At 59.6% G+C, this 19,347-nt stretch overlaps 4 protein-coding genes and 1 pseudogene across 4 annotated transcripts; 1 reads left to right on the top strand and 4 right to left on the bottom strand.

Moving 5' to 3' along the window:
* Nucleotides 1-2,972: 2,972 nt before the first annotated feature.
* LOC141936465 (feather keratin 4-like) lies at nucleotides 2,973-3,339 on the bottom strand (annotated as a pseudogene).
* Nucleotides 3,340-4,265: 926 nt separating this feature from the next.
* LOC141936162 (uncharacterized) lies at nucleotides 4,266-5,491 on the top strand. The gene is made up of 4 exons (XM_074852887.1): nucleotides 4,266-4,401; nucleotides 4,583-4,729; nucleotides 4,970-4,977; nucleotides 5,105-5,491. Exons 1-4 carry the CDS (start codon nucleotides 4,266-4,268, stop codon nucleotides 5,489-5,491), a joined length of 678 nt encoding a protein of 225 aa, XP_074708988.1.
* A 2,512-nt stretch (nucleotides 5,492-8,003) lies between these two features.
* LOC141936480 (feather keratin 3-like) lies at nucleotides 8,004-8,369 on the bottom strand. The gene has a single exon (XM_074853463.1). It carries the CDS (start codon nucleotides 8,367-8,369, stop codon nucleotides 8,004-8,006), a length of 366 nt encoding a protein of 121 aa, XP_074709564.1.
* Nucleotides 8,370-13,033: 4,664 nt separating this feature from the next.
* On the bottom strand, nucleotides 13,034-13,399 carry LOC141936475 (feather keratin 3-like). The gene has a single exon (XM_074853458.1). It carries the CDS (start codon nucleotides 13,397-13,399, stop codon nucleotides 13,034-13,036), a length of 366 nt encoding a protein of 121 aa, XP_074709559.1.
* Nucleotides 13,400-18,065: 4,666 nt separating this feature from the next.
* On the bottom strand, nucleotides 18,066-18,431 carry LOC141936476 (feather keratin 3-like). The gene has a single exon (XM_074853459.1). It carries the CDS (start codon nucleotides 18,429-18,431, stop codon nucleotides 18,066-18,068), a length of 366 nt encoding a protein of 121 aa, XP_074709560.1.
* Between the last annotated feature and the right edge of the window lie 916 nt (nucleotides 18,432-19,347).

Below are 19,347 nucleotides of genomic sequence, written 5' to 3'. Positions count from 1 at the left end.
AAATTCACGACATGTTGTTTGGTGCTGTGTGTTTCAGGCTCAGCTCTCTCACACAAAGATGTCTTGCTACGACCTGTGCCCACCGAAAACCGGCGTCGCCGTCCCCCAGCCCATCGCTGAGAGCTGCAACGAGCTGTGCGGCCCGTGCAGTGCCCCGACTCGTCGGCCTTCATCCAGCCGCCCCCCGTCGTCTGTCACCTTCCCCGGCCCCATCCTCAGCTCCTTCCCCCAGCAAGCCGTGGTGGGCTCCTCTGGAGCACCTGCCTTTGGGGGCTCCCTGGGGCTGTGGGGCCCTCTACGAGTGGCCGGGGCCACGCAGGGCTCAGGGGGGCCTCTGCACCTTGTGGCAGACCCTACGCTTCTCCCGCCTGCAGCCCTTGCGCCCTGCCCCGCTACAGGCAGGAAGCTCTGGGACACCTGTGGGCCCTGCTAGACGCAGCCCAGCCCCCAGGCACTGGCCCCCAGCTCAAACACCAACACCACCCCCATGCAGGGCTGTGCTGGCGGGGCACGAGGCACTGACCAGTGCTGAGTAACCCCAGTCTCAGCCAACGCCTGGGTAGCTGGCTGTGCCACACACCCTCAGCCCCATTGCTGCCCCCGTTGCCTGCCTTCTGCTCCCCTCCCCTCCTTTCTCCTCCCAGCTGTTGGATGGGGCAGGACGTGGACTTGAAGGGCTCTAGTGAGGCTGCAGGACCAAGTCCTCAGGATCTGGAATGCTGCACCAAGAGGGCACTCTGAGAGTGGAAAGCCATGCTCTGGAGAAGATTTCTCTGCTCCCACGAATACGTGGTAACCAGCCTCTATCTGATCTTGCCCACGGTCTGCCTGACAGCCTGTCTTGCCCCTCTGGGCACAATAAAGTTTTCCTGCATCCAAGTCATGTCTCCACTCCCTCATTGTCCCAAGCTTGGGAAACCCCGGCGGTAGGTGCCCAGCAGCTGTGGAGGGTAAATGCTGGGTTCTAGATGCCCAAGGGAGGTGAGGGTGGGAAGTGCTAGGAGAGGGAGGGAGGACGCAGGCAGCAGGCAGGGGAAAGAGAGCCTTGTGGTGGGACTTGCAGGAGCTGGGAAAGGGCAGAGGGCAGGGAGCAGGGTAGGTGTGCATTCAGTGCTCCATCACTTCATCTTCTGAGCCCAGGAGCAGCACCAACTCTACAAGGTTCCAGTGCTCTGCAGAAGCACAGGAGAATCTTCAGGCATCTGCACAGAGGAGGCTGGATGAGAGCTACTGTTTAACTCTCACACCTGGGGAAATGACCGTCAATATTCCATGACATTAGGACATCATGCTCAGCAATAGAAAAGCTGGGGGAAGAAGAAGGAAGGAGGATCTTGGGAGTGATGGCAATTTGTCTCCCAAGTAACCATTGCCAGTGTGGCCGCCCTTGCTGTCCTGGAGATGGCTGAACACCTGCCGCTAATGCCAAGTAGAAAATGAATTCTTATTTGCTTGACAGGCATGCAAGGCTTTTCTCTCTTACTTCTTAAGCTCTCTTTATCCCAACACACCAGATTTCTCACTTTTAGCCCTCCGATTCACTCACCCATCCCAGCAGCGGAGGAGTGAGCGAGCTGCTCTGGGCTCTTTAGGTGCCAGCTGGGGTTAAACCACAACAATGATGAAGGGACAGGGGAGCAAGCTCTCTCCCGGGGAGAGTCTCAGAGTTCTGCAACTGTTCCTCCTGTCTCCGAGGAGGACGGGGGTTTCTTATCAATGTGCACAGATGCCTGAAGGGAAGGCATCAAGAAGATGCGTCCAGGCTCTTGTCAGAGAGGTGTCCAGTGCCAGGACAAGATGCAATGGGCACCAGCTGAAACACAGGAGAGCTCTGCCTCACAAAGCGCAAAACTCTTTTGGCACTGTGAGGGTGACCGAGCGCGAGCACAGGTTGTCTCAGGAGGTTGTGGCATTTCTGTTCTGTTCTTGGAGACAAAGTTGTGTGGACACAGTGCTGGGCAGCCGGCTCTGGGTGACCCTGCTGAGGTGGCAGCATGACAAGATGCCCTGCAAAGGCTCCTGCCCCAGGAATCAGGCAGTTATTTCTGTCATTTTCTGTCTGTGGCAGAGTTGGCCTGTGTTGGGGGTGAGAAGGGGAAGGACAAAAGGATGGGGAAAGCGAAGGTGAAGGATAAGAGAGTACAGCAGAAGGACAGATGAGAAGATGGGGAAAGGGAAGTGGACTGTGAAGGAGAATGAAAAGAAGAAGAAGAAGAAAGAAAGGGAAAGAAGAAGAAGAAAGAGAAGAGGAAAGGGAACGGGATAGGGAAGAGGAAAGGGAAGCGTCCCCATTGCTTTCTCCCCCAGGGGCTCAGACAGAGCTGTGGAGGCACGAAGGGGGTGGAGTCACAACACGCATTGCCCCTGGGTGGCTCACAGCCCCTGGGGGCAGTCACACTCATGCCCAGGGAAGCTTGAGGTCTGCAAATGCCCAAGGGCTTCAGGTCCTGCAGGCAGCAGATCTGTCTGTTCAGGCAGGGCCCTTTGAGCTCAGCTGTGGGACCTTATGTGGACAGAGCTGCCACGGCTGTGGGGTCTCCCCAAAGGCAGCTCAGCCTGGATCTGCTGGGACAGAGAGACTGCCCTGGCCCAGATGGGCGGGGTCACATGCAGGGCGAGGGAGCCCTGCAAACCACGTGGCTCGGTGAAACGAAAAACAAAGAGAGAGGTGTTAGATGCAGGATTCTTTTATTGTAAGTGCAGCAAACAACCAGTGGAGAAAGACACATAAGGCACAGGCAAGCAGGTTGTCCCTGTGGGCTTCAAGAGAGCTGTTCCTTCAGGCTTCTGCCAGGCAGTGGCTGTTGGAGAGACAAGCAAGTGCCCTGTGGGTGGATGGTGGCTTCGTGCCTCTGGGGATGGGCAGGAGCAAGGAGGAGGAGAGGCAGCATGGAGAGAGAAGAAGGGAGGGACAAGGAGAGGAGAAGTGAGGCTGAGATGGCCCAGGGTCTCTGGGTTTTCTGGGGCTCAGTCTAGCAGGGCCCACAGTTGTCCCAGAGCTTCCTGCTGTAGCGGGGCAGGGCGCAAGGGCTGCAGGCGGGAGAAGCGTAGGGTCTGCCAAAGGTGCAGAGGCCCCCTGAGCCCTGCGTGGGCCCCGGCACCGTAGAGGCCGCCCAGCCCCAGGGAGCCCCCAAAGGCGGGTGCTCCAGAGGAGCCCACCACGGCTTGCTGGGGGAAGCAGCTGAGGATGGGGCCGGGGAAGGTGACGACGACGGGGGGCGGCTGGATGAAGGCTGACGAGTCGGGGCACTGCCGGGCGCACAGCTCGTTGCAGCTCTCAGCGATGGGCTGGGGGACGGCGATGCCGGTTTTTGGTGGGCACAGGTCATAGCAAGACATCTTTGTGTGGGTTTGGATGGTGCTCTGCAAGAGAACAGAGATAGCAAGAGTGCAGTAGAGGGGAGTGCCTGAGGTGGAGGGACTGGCTCAGGGGGCCAGGAGGAGAAGCGCTCCCAGACTTACCTTGTTCCCCAAGGAGAAGGCGGCCAGAGCAGAGGATGGGAGAGCCTGGCAGAGGCAGAGCTTTTATACCATCCCCGCCATTGCTCAGCACCCCGTGGGCCAATGTGCAGAGGCGACACTCCCTCCTGCCGATGACAATGGTGACAACGGCGCTGTCCAGCTACTGGCCCTCCCTGAGTCAGCATCCCCTCGCCACAGCAGCACACAATGCCTCAGAGCCTTTCCTGCTCTTTCTGCTGTGGCAGCAGCATCTCCCTGCTGGGGGCTGCGCATGGCAGGAGAGGGCTGTGCTTCTGTAGCTCCTGCCTGCCCTGTGCTCTGCCCTGGGAAGACATCTCTGCCCTGCGCCTACAGTTGGGCTCTGCTGGGAGGAGAGTTGTCCCTGAGCCCACCAGGGGCAGCTGCAGCTGAGCCTTCAGATGGGACTCCCAGCTTCCCAGTATCCCGAGGGGAGCCTCTCCCCAGCACCGGCCTCCAGCAATGGGTCTCCTGGGACACCTCTGAAGTACCAGCGGGGCTCGGGCAGAGCTGGCACGAATTTGTGCCGTGTGGGATCAGGGGGGATCTGTGATCTTTGCACCATGCAGCTCAGGAGGGAAGAGCATGAGGGGTCTTTCTGCCCCAGACTGGCTGAGGTCGATGACCAACGCCTGCAGGCAGAGGGAGGCTGGCTCTGTTGGACTTGCGAGTGATGCATCGTGCTGAGCAGGCAGTGCCGCAGAGGAGTGCCTTTGCTGTGCCATTTCGTAACCTCGCACCTCTGTAGATTACAGCCACACGGCGTATGTCATGCGGTCACCGGTATGCGGGAGGCATTTGTGAGGTGCCTTCTTGGTCAATGCCAGGACCCTGGCCTTCCCAGTGGCTATGCAAAGATGGCATGCATCCACCCCGAGACCAAGCCCTTGGGCAAGAGCTCTGGCACGCAGGGCGCTTGCAGTCAGCCTTTGTCACGCTGCGTGCCCTCTTACACACCGAGATAATGAAAAGACACCGGGGCTAATTTGGCCCATGAGATGGCAGCTGGCAAGCGCCCGAGCAGGGTAATTGCAGGGGCTGATAGAGCAGGTTGGGGCTACTGAGGAAGCGGCGTCAGCACAACAGCCCCGTGCCACACAAGGAGGAACCAGGGGCTCGTCCGTCACAGGCCACTTGCTCCCAACTCAGCAGCTCCTCCCCTCACTCTCGCCACATGGCATAAAAGCTCTGCCCTCAGTGAGCACTGGCATCCATCGCTCCTGCCTCGCTCTGCTCAGGAAAAGGGAAGGTGGGTGCCTGTGTGTCTCTGCCTCCTGTGGCAGGGACCAGCTTTGGGCCTCCCTGGCCAGGAGAGCTGTGAGGGCAACAGGCGTGTGGCAGCTGCCTTGTATGGCCAGGGCGGGCTGAGCCACAGCGAGAGGAGGAGGGATCCCCGTGGCCGTGACTCGCAGAGCCAGGCTCTCGGGGAGTCTTTGTGTGCCCTCGGTCTGTAGAGATGAGGGCACTGAGGGGGGCTGTTTGGGCTAAGGGCAAGCGGTGGGCACTGAGGTCATGGTGGTTGCTATGGCCTTTCCAGCTTCAGGGCAGCCCTGGGAAGAGGGCACTGCACAGCTAGGTTATCTCCTCCAAATTCACGACATGTTGTTGGTGCTGTGTGTTTCAGGCTCAGCTCTCTCACACAAAGATGTCTTGCTACGACCTGTGCCCACCAAAAACCGGCGTCGCCGTCCCCCAGCCCATCGCTGAGAGCTGCAACGAGCTGTGCGCCCGGCAGTGCCCCGACTCGTCGGCCTTCATCCAGCCGCCCCCCGTCGTCGTCACCTTCCCCGGCCCCATCCTCAGCTCCTTCCCCCAGCAAGCCGTGGTGGGCTCCTCTGGAGCACCTGCCTTTGGGGGCTCCCTGGGGCTGGGGGGCCTCTACGGTGCCGGGGCCACGCAGGGCTCAGGGGGCCTCTGCACCTTTGGCAGACCCTACGCTTCTCCCGCCTGCAGCCCTTGCGCCCTGCCCCGCTACAGCAGGAAGCTCTGGGACACCTGTGGGCCCTGCTAGACGTAGCCCAGCCCCAGGCACTGGCCCCAGCTCAAACACCAACACCACCCCCATGCAGGGCTGTGCTGGCGGGCACGAGGCACTGACCAGTGCTGAGCAACCCCAGTCCCAGCCAACGCCTGGGTAGCTGGCTGTGCCACACACCCTCAGCCCCATTGCTGCCCCCGTTGCCTGCCTTCTGCTCCCCTCCCCTCCTTTCTCCTCCCAGCTGTTGGATGGGGCAGGACGTGGACTTGAAGGGCTCTGTGAGGCTGCAGGACCAAGTCCTCAGGATCTGGAATGCTGCACCAAGAGGGCATCTGGAGTGGAAAGCCATGCTCTGGAGAAGATTTCTCTGCCTCCCACAATACGTGGTAACCAGCCTCTCTGATCTTGCCCACGGTCTGCCTGACAGCCTGTCTTGCCCCTCTGGGCACAATAAAGTTTTCCTGCATCCAAGTCATGTCTCACTCCCTCATTGTCCCAAGCTTGGGAAACCCCGGCGGTAGGTGCCCAGCAGCTGTGGGAGGGTAAATGCTGGGTTCTAGATGCCCAAGGGAGGTGAGGGTGGGAAGTGCTAGGAGAGGGAGGGAGGACGCAGGCAGCAGGCAGGGGAAAGAGAGCCTTGTGGTGGGACTTGCAGGAGCTGGGGAAAGGGCAGAGGGCAGGGAGCAGGGTAGGTGCATTCAGTGCTCCATCACTTCATCTTCTGAGCCCAGGAGCAGCACCAACTCTACAAGGTTCCAGTGCTCTGCAGAAGCACAGGAGAATCTTCAGGCATCTGCACAGAGGAGGCTGGATGAGAGCTACTGTTTAACCTCACACCTGGGGAATGACCGTCAATATTCCATGACATAGGACATCATGCTCAGCAATAGAAAGCTGGGGGAAGAAGAAGGAAGGAGGATCTTGGGAGTGATGGCATTTGTCTCCCAAGTAACCATTGCCAGTGTGGCCGCCCTGCTGTCCTGGAGATGGCTGAACACCTGCCACTAATGCCAAGTAGAAAATGAATTCCTTATTTGCTTGACAGGCATGCAAGGCTTTTCCTTTACTTCTTAAGCTCTCTTTATCCCAACACACCAGATTTCTCACTTTTAGCCCTCCGATTCACTCACCCATCCCAGCAGCGGAGGAGTGAGCGAGCTGCTCTGGGCTCTTTAGGTGCCAGCTGGGGTTAAACCACAACAATGATGAAGGGACAGGGAGCAGCTCTCTCCCGGGGAGAGTCTCAGAGTTCTGCAACTGTTCCTCCTGTCTCCGAGGAGGACCGGGGGTTTCTTATCAATGTGCACAGATGCCTGAAGGGAAGGCATCAAGAAGATGCGTCCAGGCTCTTGTCAGAGGTGTCCAGTGCCAGGACAAGAGGCAATGGGCACCAGCTGAAACACAGGAGGCTCTGCCTCAAAAGCGCAAAACTCTTTTGGCACTGTGAGGGTGACCGAGCGCGAGCACAGGTTGTCTCAGGAGGTTGTGGCATTTCTGTTCTTGGAGACAAAGTTGTGTGGACACAGTGCTGGGCAGCCGGCTCTGGGTGACCCTGCTGAGGTGGCAGCATGACAAGATGCCCTGCAAAGGCTCCTGCCCCAGGAATCAGGCAGTTATTTCTGTCATTTTCTGTCTGTGGCAGAGTTGGCCTGTGTTGGGGGTGAGAAGGGGAAGGACAAAAGGATGGGGAAAGCGAAGGTGAAGGATAAGAGAGTACAGCAGAAGGACAGATGAGAAGATGGGGAAAGGGAAGTGGACTGTGAAGGAGAATGAAAAGAAGAAGAAGAAGAAAGAAAGGGAAAGAAGAAGAAGAAAGAGAAGAGGAAAGGGAACGGGATAGGGAAGAGGAAAGGGAAGCGTCCCCATTGCTTTCTCCCCCAGGGGCTCAGACAGAGCTGTGGAGGCACGAAGGGGGTGGAGTCACAACACGCATTGCCCCTGGGTGGCTCACAGCCCCTGGGGCAGTCACACTCATGCCCAGGGAAGCTTGAGGTCTGCAAATGCCCAAGGGCTTCAGGTCCTGCAGGCAGCAGATCTGTCTGTTCAGGCAGGGCCCTTTGAGCTCAGCTGTGGGACCTTATGTGGACAGAGCTGCCACGGCTGTGGGGTCTCCCCAAAGGCAGCTCAGCCTGGATCTGCTGGGACAGAGAGACTGCCCTGGCCCAGATGGGCGGGGTCACATGCAGGGCGAGGGAGCCCTGCAAACCACGTGGCTCGGTGAAACGAAAAACAAAGAGAGAGGTGTTAGATGCAGGATTCTTTTATTGTAAGTGCAGCAAACAACCAGTGGAGAAAGACACATAAGGCACAGGCAAGCAGGTTGTCCCTGTGGGCTTCAAGAGAGCTGTTCCTTCAGGCTTCTGCCAGGCAGTGGCTGTTGGAGAGACAAGCAAGTGCCCTGTGGGTGGATGGTGGCTTCGTGCCTCTGGGGATGGGCAGGAGCAAGGAGGAGGAGAGGCAGCATGGAGAGAGAAGAAGGGAGGGACAAGGAGAGGAGAAGTGAGGCTGAGATGGCCCAGGGTCTCTGGGTTTTCTGGGGCTCAGTCTAGCAGGGCCCACAGTTGTCCCAGAGCTTCCTGCTGTAGCGGGGCAGGGCGCAAGGGCTGCAGGCGGGAGAAGCGTAGGGTCTGCCAAAGGTGCAGAGGCCCCCTGAGCCCTGCGTGGCCCCGGCACCGTAGAGGCCGCCCAGCCCCAGGGAGCCCCCAAAGGCGGGTGCTCCAGAGGAGCCCACCACGGCTTGCTGGGGGAAGCAGCTGAGGATGGGGCCGGGGAAGGTGACGACGACGGGGGGCGGCTGGATGAAGGCTGACGAGTCGGGGCACTGCCGGGCGCACAGCTCGTTGCAGCTCTCAGCGATGGGCTGGGGGACGGCGATGCCGGTTTTTGGTGGGCACAGGTCATAGCAAGACATCTTTGTGTGGGTTTGGATGGTGCTCTGCAAGAGAACAGAGATAGCAAGAGTGCAGTAGAGGGGAGTGCCTGAGGTGGAGGGACTGGCTCAGGGGGCCAGGAGGAGAAGCGCTCCCAGACTTACCTTGTTCCCCAAGGAGAAGGCGGCCAGAGCAGAGGATGGGAGAGCCTGGCAGAGGCAGAGCTTTTATACCATCCCCGCCATTGCTCAGCACCCCGTGGGCCAATGTGCAGAGGCGACACTCCCTCCTGCCGATGACAATGGTGACAACGGCGCTGTCCAGCTACTGGCCCTCCCTGAGTCAGCATCCCCTCGCCACAGCAGCACACAATGCCTCAGAGCCTTTCCTGCTCTTTCTGCTGTGGCAGCAGCATCTCCCTGCTGGGGGCTGCGCATGGCAGGAGAGGGCTGTGCTTCTGTAGCTCCTGCCTGCCCTGTGCTCTGCCCTGGGAAGACATCTCTGCCCTGCGCCTACAGTTGGGCTCTGCTGGGAGGAGAGTTGTCCCTGAGCCCACCAGGGGCAGCTGCAGCTGAGCCTTCAGATGGGACTCCCAGCTTCCCAGTATCCCGAGGGGAGCCTCTCCCCAGCACCGGCCTCCAGCAATGGGTCTCCTGGGACACCTCTGAAGTACCAGCGGGGCTCGGGCAGAGCTGGCACGAATTTGTGCCGTGTGGGATCAGGGGGGATCTGTGATCTTTGCACCATGCAGCTCAGGAGGGAAGAGCATGAGGGGTCTTTCTGCCCCAGACTGGCTGAGGTCGATGACCAACGCCTGCAGGCAGAGGGAGGCTGGCTCTGTTGGACTTGCGAGTGATGCATCGTGCTGAGCAGGCAGTGCCGCAGAGGAGTGCCTTTGCTGTGCCATTTCGTAACCTCGCACCTCTGTAGATTACAGCCACACGGCGTATGTCATGCGGTCACCGGTATGCGGGAGGCATTTGTGAGGTGCCTTCTTGGTCAATGCCAGGACCCTGGCCTTCCCAGTGGCTATGCAAAGATGGCATGCATCCACCCCGAGACCAAGCCCTTGGGCAAGAGCTCTGGCACGCAGGGCGCTTGCAGTCAGCCTTTGTCACGCTGCGTGCCCTCTTACACACCGAGATAATGAAAAGACACCGGGGCTAATTTGGCCCATGAGATGGCAGCTGGCAAGCGCCCGAGCAGGGTAATTGCAGGGGCTGATAGAGCAGGTTGGGGCTACTGAGGAAGCGGCGTCAGCACAACAGCCCCGTGCCACACAAGGAGGAACCAGGGGCTCGTCCGTCACAGGCCACTTGCTCCCAACTCAGCAGCTCCTCCCCTCACTCTCGCCACATGGCATAAAAGCTCTGCCCTCAGTGAGCACTGGCATCCATCGCTCCTGCCTCGCTCTGCTCAGGAAAAGGGAAGGTGGGTGCCTGTGTGTCTCTGCCTCCTGTGGCAGGGACCAGCTTTGGGCCTCCCTGGCCAGGAGAGCTGTGAGGGCAACAGGCGTGTGGCAGCTGCCTTGTATGGCCAGGGCGGGCTGAGCCACAGCGAGAGGAGGAGGGATCCCCGTGGCCGTGACTCGCAGAGCCAGGCTCTCGGGGAGTCTTTGTGTGCCCTCGGTCTGTAGAGATGAGGGCACTGAGGGGGGCTGTTTGGGCTAAGGGCAAGCGGTGGGCACTGAGGTCATGGTGGTTGCTATGGCCTTTCCAGCTTCAGGGCAGCCCTGGGAAGAGGGCACTGCACAGCTAGGTTATCTCCTCCAAATTCACGACATGTTGTTGGTGCTGTGTGTTTCAGGCTCAGCTCTCTCACACAAAGATGTCTTGCTACGACCTGTGCCCACCAAAAACCGGCGTCGCCGTCCCCCAGCCCATCGCTGAGAGCTGCAACGAGCTGTGCGCCCGGCAGTGCCCCGACTCGTCGGCCTTCATCCAGCCGCCCCCCGTCGTCGTCACCTTCCCCGGCCCCATCCTCAGCTCCTTCCCCCAGCAAGCCGTGGTGGGCTCCTCTGGAGCACCTGCCTTTGGGGGCTCCCTGGGGCTGGGGGGCCTCTACGGTGCCGGGGCCACGCAGGGCTCAGGGGGCCTCTGCACCTTTGGCAGACCCTACGCTTCTCCCGCCTGCAGCCCTTGCGCCCTGCCCCGCTACAGCAGGAAGCTCTGGGACACCTGTGGGCCCTGCTAGACGCAGCCCAGCCCCAGGCACTGGCCCCAGCTCAAACACCAACACCACCCCCATGCAGGGCTGTGCTGGCGGGCACGAGGCACTGACCAGTGCTGAGCAACCCCAGTCCCAGCCAACGCCTGGGTAGCTGGCTGTGCCACACACCCTCAGCCCCATTGCTGCCCCCGTTGCCTGCCTTCTGCTCCCCTCCCCTCCTTTCTCCTCCCAGCTGTTGGATGGGGCAGGACGTGGACTTGAAGGGCTCTGTGAGGCTGCAGGACCAAGTCCTCAGGATCTGGAATGCTGCACCAAGGGGGCATCTGGAGTGGAAAGCCATGCTCTGGAGAAGATTTCTCTGCCTCCCACAATACGTGGTAACCAGCCTCTCTGATCTTGCCCACGGTCTGCCTGACAGCCTGTCTTGCCCCTCTGGGCACAATAAAGTTTTCCTGCATCCAAGTCATGTCTCACTCCCTCATTGTCCCAAGCTTGGGAAACCCCGGCGGTAGGTGCCCAGCAGCTGTGGGAGGGTAAATGCTGGGTTCTAGATGCCCAAGGGAGGTGAGGGTGGGAAGTGCTAGGAGAGGGAGGGAGGACGCAGGCAGCAGGCAGGGGAAAGAGAGCCTTGTGGTGGGACTTGCAGGAGCTGGGGAAAGGGCAGAGGGCAGGGAGCAGGGTAGGTGCATTCAGTGCTCCATCACTTCATCTTCTGAGCCCAGGAGCAGCACCAACTCTACAAGGTTCCAGTGCTCTGCAGAAGCACAGGAGAATCTTCAGGCATCTGCACAGAGGAGGCTGGATGAGAGCTACTGTTTAACCTCACACCTGGGGAATGACCGTCAATATTCCATGACATAGGACATCATGCTCAGCAATAGAAAGCTGGGGGAAGAAGAAGGAAGGAGGATCTTGGGAGTGATGGCATTTGTCTCCCAAGTAACCATTGCCAGTGTGGCCGCCCTGCTGTCCTGGAGATGGCTGAACACCTGCCGCTAATGCCAAGTAGAAAATGAATTCCTTATTTGCTTGACAGGCATGCAAGGCTTTTCCTTTACTTCTTAAGCTCTCTTTATCCCAACACACCAGATTTCTCACTTTTAGCCCTCCGATTCACTCACCCATCCCAGCAGCGGAGGAGTGAGCGAGCTGCTCTGGGCTCTTTAGGTGCCAGCTGGGGTTAAACCACAACAATGATGAAGGGACAGGGAGCAGCTCTCTCCCGGGGAGAGTCTCAGAGTTCTGCAACTGTTCCTCCTGTCTCCGAGGAGGACCGGGGGTTTCTTATCAATGTGCACAGATGCCTGAAGGGAAGGCATCAAGAAGATGCGTCCAGGCTCTTGTCAGAGGTGTCCAGTGCCAGGACAAGAGGCAATGGGCACCAGCTGAAACACAGGAGGCTCTGCCTCAAAAGCGCAAAACTCTTTTGGCACTGTGAGGGTGACCGAGCGCGAGCACAGGTTGTCTCAGGAGGTTGTGGCATTTCTGTTCTTGGAGACAAAGTTGTGTGGACACAGTGCTGGGCAGCCGGCTCTGGGTGACCCTGCTGAGGTGGCAGCATGACAAGATGCCCTGCAAAGGCTCCTGCCCCAGGAATCAGGCAGTTATTTCTGTCATTTTCTGTCTGTGGCAGAGTTGGCCTGTGTTGGGGGTGAGAAGGGGAAGGACAAAAGGATGGGGAAAGCGAAGGTGAAGGATAAGAGAGTACAGCAGAAGGACAGATGAGAAGATGGGGAAAGGGAAGTGGACTGTGAAGGAGAATGAAAAGAAGAAGAAGAAGAAAGAAAGGGAAAGAAGAAGAAGAAAGAGAAGAGGAAAGGGAACGGGATAGGGAAGAGGAAAGGGAAGCGTCCCCATTGCTTTCTCCCCCAGGGGCTCAGACAGAGCTGTGGAGGCACGAAGGGGGTGGAGTCACAACACGCATTGCCCCTGGGTGGCTCACAGCCCCTGGGGCAGTCACACTCATGCCCAGGGAAGCTTGAGGTCTGCAAATGCCCAAGGGCTTCAGGTCCTGCAGGCAGCAGATCTGTCTGTTCAGGCAGGGCCCTTTGAGCTCAGCTGTGGGACCTTATGTGGACAGAGCTGCCACGGCTGTGGGGTCTCCCCAAAGGCAGCTCAGCCTGGATCTGCTGGGACAGAGAGACTGCCCTGGCCCAGATGGGCGGGGTCACATGCAGGGCGAGGGAGCCCTGCAAACCACGTGGCTCGGTGAAACGAAAAACAAAGAGAGAGGTGTTAGATGCAGGATTCTTTTATTGTAAGTGCAGCAAACAACCAGTGGAGAAAGACACATAAGGCACAGGCAAGCAGGTTGTCCCTGTGGGCTTCAAGAGAGCTGTTCCTTCAGGCTTCTGCCAGGCAGTGGCTGTTGGAGAGACAAGCAAGTGCCCTGTGGGTGGATGGTGGCTTCGTGCCTCTGGGGATGGGCAGGAGCAAGGAGGAGGAGAGGCAGCATGGAGAGAGAAGAAGGGAGGGACAAGGAGAGGAGAAGTGAGGCTGAGATGGCCCAGGGTCTCTGGGTTTTCTGGGGCTCAGTCTAGCAGGGCCCACAGTTGTCCCAGAGCTTCCTGCTGTAGCGGGGCAGGGCGCAAGGGCTGCAGGCGGGAGAAGCGTAGGGTCTGCCAAAGGTGCAGAGGCCCCCTGAGCCCTGCGTGGCCCCGGCACCGTAGAGGCCGCCCAGCCCCAGGGAGCCCCCAAAGGCGGGTGCTCCAGAGGAGCCCACCACGGCTTGCTGGGGGAAGGAGCTGAGGATGGGGCCGGGGAAGGTGACGACGACGGGGGGCGGCTGGATGAAGGCTGACGAGTCGGGGCACTGCCGGGCGCACAGCTCGTTGCAGCTCTCAGCGATGGGCTGGGGGACGGCGATGCCGGTTTTTGGTGGGCACAGGTCATAGCAAGACATCTTTGTGTGGGTTTGGATGGTGCTCTGCAAGAGAACAGAGATAGCAAGAGTGCAGTAGAGGGGAGTGCCTGAGGTGGAGGGACTGGCTCAGGGGGCCAGGAGGAGAAGCGCTCCCAGACTTACCTTGTTCCCCAAGGAGAAGGCGGCCAGAGCAGAGGATGGGAGAGCCTGGCAGAGGCAGAGCTTTTATACCATCCCCGCCATTGCTCAGCACCCCGTGGGCCAATGTGCAGAGGCGACACTCCCTCCTGCCGATGACAATGGTGACAACGGCGCTGTCCAGCTACTGGCCCTCCCTGAGTCAGCATCCCCTCGCCACAGCAGCACACAATGCCTCAGAGCCTTTCCTGCTCTTTCTGCTGTGGCAGCAGCATCTCCCTGCTGGGGGCTGCGCATGGCAGGAGAGGGCTGTGCTTCTGTAGCTCCTGCCTGCCCTGTGCTCTGCCCTGGGAAGACATCTCTGCCCTGCGCCTACAGTTGGGCTCTGCTGGGAGGAGAGTTGTCCCTGAGCCCACCAGGGGCAGCTGCAGCTGAGCCTTCAGATGGGACTCCCAGCTTCCCAGTATCCCGAGGGGAGCCTCTCCCCAGCACCGGCCTCCAGCAATGGGTCTCCTGGGACACCTCTGAAGTACCAGCGGGGCTCGGGCAGAGCTGGCACGAATTTGTGCCGTGTGGGATCAGGGGGGATCTGTGATCTTTGCACCATGCAGCTCAGGAGGGAAGAGCATGAGGGGTCTTTCTGCCCCAGACTGGCTGAGGTCGATGACCAACGCCTGCAGGCAGAGGGAGGCTGGCTCTGTTGGACTTGCGAGTGATGCATCGTGCTGAGCAGGCAGTGCCGCAGAGGAGTGCCTTTGCTGTGCCATTTCGTAACCTCGCACCTCTGTAGATTACAGCCACACGGCGTATGTCATGCGGTCACCGGTATGCGGGAGGCATTTGTGAGGTGCCTTCTTGGTCAATGCCAGGACCCTGGCCTTCCCAGTGGCTATGCAAAGATGGCATGCATCCACCCCGAGACCAAGCCCTTGGGCAAGAGCTCTGGCACGCAGGGCGCTTGCAGTCAGCCTTTGTCACGCTGCGTGCCCTCTTACACACCGAGATAATGAAAAGACACCGGGGCTAATTTGGCCCATGAGATGGCAGCTGGCAAGCGCCCGAGCAGGGTAATTGCAGGGGCTGATAGAGCAGGTTGGGGCTACTGAGGAAGCGGCGTCAGCACAACAGCCCCGTGCCACACAAGGAGGAACCAGGGGCTCGTCCGTCACAGGCCACTTGCTCCCAACTCAGCAGCTCCTCCCCTCACTCTCGCCACATGGCATAAAAGCTCTGCCCTCAGTGAGCACTGGCATCCATCGCTCCTGCCTCGCTCTGCTCAGGAAAAGGGAAGGTGGGTGCCTGTGTGTCTCTGCCTCCTGTGGCAGGGACCAGCTTTGGGCCTCCCTGGCCAGGAGAGCTGTGAGGGCAACAGGCGTGTGGCAGCTGCCTTGTATGGCCAGGGCGGGCTGAGCCACAGCGAGAGGAGGAGGGATCCCCGTGGCCGTGACTCGCAGAGCCAGGCTCTCGGGGAGTCTTTGTGTGCCCTCGGTCTGTAGAGATGAGGGCACTGAGGGGGGCTGTTTGGGCTAAGGGCAAGCGGTGGGCACTGAGGTCATGGTGGTTGCTATGGCCTTTCCAGCTTCAGGGCAGCCCTGGGAAGAGGGCACTGCACAGCTAGGGTATCTCCTCCGCATTCACGACATGTGTTGTTGGTGCTGTGTGTTTCAGGCTCAGCTCTCTCACACAAAGATGTCTTGCTACGACCTGTGCCCACCAAAAACCGGCGTCGCCGTCCCCCAGCCCATCGCTGAGAGCTGCAACGAGCTGTGCGCCCGGCAGTGCCCCGACTCGTCGGCCTTCATCCAGCCGCCCCCCGTCGTCGTCACCTTCCCCGGCCCCATCCTCAGCTCCTTCCCCCAGCAAGCCGTGGTGGGCTCCTCCGGAGCACCTGCCTTTGGGGGCTCCCTGGGGCTGGGGGGCCTCTACGGTGCCGGGGCCACGCTGGGCTCAGGGGGCCTCTGCACCTTTGGCAGACCCTACGCTTCTCCCGCCTGCAGCCCTTGCGCCCTGCCCCGTTACAGCAGGAAGCTCTGGGACACCTGTGGGCCCTGCTAGACGCAGCCCAGCCCCAGGCACTGGCCCCAGCTCAAACACCAACACCACCCCCATGCAGGGCTGTGCTGGCGGGCACGAGGCACTGACCAGTGCTGAGCAGCCCCAGTCCCAGCCAACGCCTGGGTAGCTGGCTGTGCCACACACCCTCAGCCCCATTGCTGCCCCCATTTCCTGCCTTCTGCTCCCCTCCCCTCCTTTCTCCTCCCAGCTGTTGGATGGGGCAGGACGTGGACTTGAAGGGCTCTGTGAGGCTGCAGGACCAAGTCCTCAGGATCTGGAATGCTGCACCAAGGGGGCATCTGGAGTGGAAAGCCATGCTCTGGAGAAGATTTCTCTGCCTCCCACAATACGTGGTAACCAGCCTCTCTGATCTTGCCCACGGTCTGCCTGACAGCCTGTCTTGCCCCTCTGGGCACAATAAAGTTTTCCTGCATCCAAGTCATGTCTCACTCCCTCATTGTCCCAAGCTTGGGAAACCCCGGCGGTAGGTGCCCAGCAGCTGTGGGAGGGTAAATGCTGGGTTCTAGATGCCCAAGGGAGGTGAGGGTGGGAAGTGCTAGGAGAGGGAGGGAGGACGCAGGCAGCAGGCAGGGGAAAGAGAGCCTTGTGGTGGGACTTGCAGGAGCTGGGGAAAGGGCAGAGGGCAGGGAGCAGGGTAGGTGCATTCAGTGCTCCATCACTTCATCTTCTGAGCCCAGGAGCAGCACCAACTCTACAAGGTTCCAGTGCTCTGCAGAAGCACAGGAGAATCTTCAGGCATCTGCACAGAGGAGGCTGGATGAGAGCTACTGTTTAACCTCACACCTGGGGAATGACCGTCAATATTCCATGACATAGGACATCATGCTCAGCAATAGAAAGCTGGGGGAAGAAGAAGGAAGGAGGATCTTGGGAGTGATGGCATTTGTCTCCCAAGTAACCATTGCCAGTGTGGCCGCCCTGCTGTCCTGGAGATGGCTGAACACCTGCCGCTAATGCCAAGTAGAAAATGAATTCCTTATTTGCTTGACAGGCATGCAAGGCTTTTCCTTTACTTCTTAAGCTCTCTTTATCCCAACACACCAGATTTCTCACTTTTAGCCCTCCGATTCACTCACCCATCCCAGCAGCGGAGGAGTGAGCGAGCTGCTCTGGGCTCTTTAGGTGCCAGCTGGGGTTAAACCACAACAATGATGAAGGGACAGGGAGCAGCTCTCTCCCGGGGAGAGTCTCAGAGTTCTGCAACTGTTCCTCCTGTCTCCGAGGAGGACCGGGGGTTTCTTATCAATGTGCACAGATGCCTGAAGGGAAGGCATCAAGAAGATGCGTCCAGGCTCTTGTCAGAGGTGTCCAGTGCCAGGACAAGAGGCAATGGGCACCAGCTGAAACACAGGAGGCTCTGCCTCAAAAGCGCAAAACTCTTTTGGCACTGTGAGGGTGACCGAGCGCGAGCACAGGTTGTCTCAGGAGGTTGTGGCATTTCTGTTCTTGGAGACAAAGTTGTGTGGACACAGTGCTGGGCAGCCAGCTCTGGGTGACCCTGCTGAGGTGGCAGCATGACAAGATGCCCTGCAAAGGCTCCTGCCCCAGGAATCAGGCAGTTATGTCTGTCATTTTCTGTCTGTGGCAGAGTTGGCCTGTGTTGGGGGTGAGAAGGGGAAGGAGAAAAGGATGGGGAAAGCGAAGGTGAAGGATAAGAGAGTACAGCAGAAGGACAGATGAGAAGATGGGGAAAGGGAAGTGGATTGTGAAGGAGAATAAAAAGAAGAAGAAGAAGAAAGAAAGGGAAAGAAGAAGAAGAAAGAGAAGAGGAAAGGGAACGGGATAGGGAAGAGGAAAGGGAAGCGTCCCCATTGCTTTCTCCCCCAGGGGCTCAGACAGAGCTGTGGAGGCACGAAGGGGGTGGAGTCACAACACGCATTGCCCCTGGGTGGCTCACAGCCCCTGGGGCAGTCACACTCATGCCCAGGGAAGCTTGAGGTCTGCAAATGCCCAAGGGCTTCAGGTCCTGCAGGCAGCAGATCTGTCTGTTCAGGCAGGGCCCTTTGAGCTCAGCTGTGGGACCTTATGTGGACAGAGCTGCCACGGCTGTGGGGTCTCCCCAAAGGCAGCTCAGCCTGGATCTGCTGGGACAGAGAGACTGCCCTGGCCCAGATGGGCGGGGTCACATGCAGGGCGAGGGAGCCCTGCAAACCACGTGGCTCGGTGAAACGAAAAACAAAGAGAGAGGTGTTAGATGCAGGATTCTTTTATTGTAAGTGCAGCAAACAACCAGTGGAGAAAGACACATAAGGCACAGGCAAGCAGGTTGTCCCTGTGGGCTTCAAGAGAGCTGTTCCTTCAGGCTTCTGCCAGGCAGTGGCTGTTGGAGAGACAAGCAAGTGCCCTGTGGGTGGATGGTGGCTTCGTGCCTCTGGGGACGGGCAGGAGCAAGGAGGAGGAGAGGCAGCATGGAGAGAGAAGAAGGGAGGGACAAGGAGAGGAGAAGTGAGGCTGAGATGGCCCAGGGTCTCTGGGTTTTCTGGGGCTCAGTCTAGCAGGGCCCACAGTTGTCCCAGAGCTTCCTGCTGTAGCGGGGCAGGGCGCAAGGGCTGCAGGCGGGAGAAGCGTAGGGTCTGCCAAAGGTGCAGAGGCCCCCTGAGCCCTGTGTGGCCCCGGCACCGTAGAGGCCGCCCAGTCCCAAGGAGCCCCCAAAGGCGGGTGCTCCGGAGGAGCCCACCACGGCTTGCTGGGGGAAGGAGCTGAGGATGGGGCCGGGGAAGGTGACGACAACGGGGGGCGGCTGGATGAAGGCCGACGAGTCGGGGCACTGCCGGGCGCACAGCTCGTTGCAGCTCTCAGCGATGGGCTGGGGGACGGCGATGCCGGTTTTTGGTGGGCACAGGTCGTAGCAAGACATCTTTGTGTGGGTTTGGATGGTGCTCTGCAAGAGAACAGAGATAGCAAGAGTGCAGTAGAGGGGAGCGCCTGAGGTGGAGGGACTGGCTCAGGGGTCGAGGAGGAGAAGCGCTCCCAGACTTACCTTGTTCCCCAAGGAGAAGGCGGCCAGAGCAGAGGATGGGAGAGCCTGGCAGAGGCAGAGCTTTTATACCATCCCCGCCATTGCTCAGCACCCCGTGGGCCAATGTGCAGAGGCGACACTCCCTCCTGCCCATGACAATGGTGACAACGGCGCTGTCCAGCTACTGGCCCTCCCTGAGTCAGCATCCCCTCGCCACAGCAGCACACAATGCCTCAGAGCCTTTCCTGCTCTTTCTGCTGTGGCAGCAGCATCTCCCTGCTGGGGGCTGCGCATGGCAGGAAAGGGCCGTGCTTCTGTAGCTCCTGCCTGCCCTGTGCTCTGCCCTGGGAAGACATCTCTGCTCTGTACCCGCAGCCGGGCTCTGCTGGGAGGAGAGTCGTCCCCGAGCCCAGTGGGGCTATTCCCACCAGGGGCAGCTGCAGCTGAGCCTTCAGACGGGACTCCCAGCTCCCCAGCACGCCGAGGGAAGCCCCTGCTCAGCCCTGGCCACGAGCAATGGGGCTCCCAGGACATCTGTGATGGGCTGGTGGGGCTCGGGCAGGGCTGGCACGAGCTTGTGCCGTGTGGGATCAGGAGGGGATCTGTGATCTTTGCACCATGCAGCTCAGGAGGGAAGAGCATGAGGGGTCTTTCTGCCCCAGACTGGCTGAGGTCGATGACCAACGCCTGCAGGCAGAGGGAGGCTGGCTCTGTTGGACTGGCGAGTGATGCATCGTGCTGAGCAGGCAGTGCCGCAGAGGAGTGCCTTTGCTGTGCCATTTCGTAACCTCGCGCCTTTGTAGATTACAGCCAC

Source organism: Strix uralensis, chromosome 32 (genome assembly GCF_047716275.1).
Source record: "Strix uralensis isolate ZFMK-TIS-50842 chromosome 32, bStrUra1, whole genome shotgun sequence".
Taxonomy (NCBI): Eukaryota; Metazoa; Chordata; class Aves; order Strigiformes; family Strigidae; genus Strix; species Strix uralensis.
Note: the sequence above shows the minus strand (reverse complement) of the source record. Positions and strands in the feature narration are given on the sequence as shown.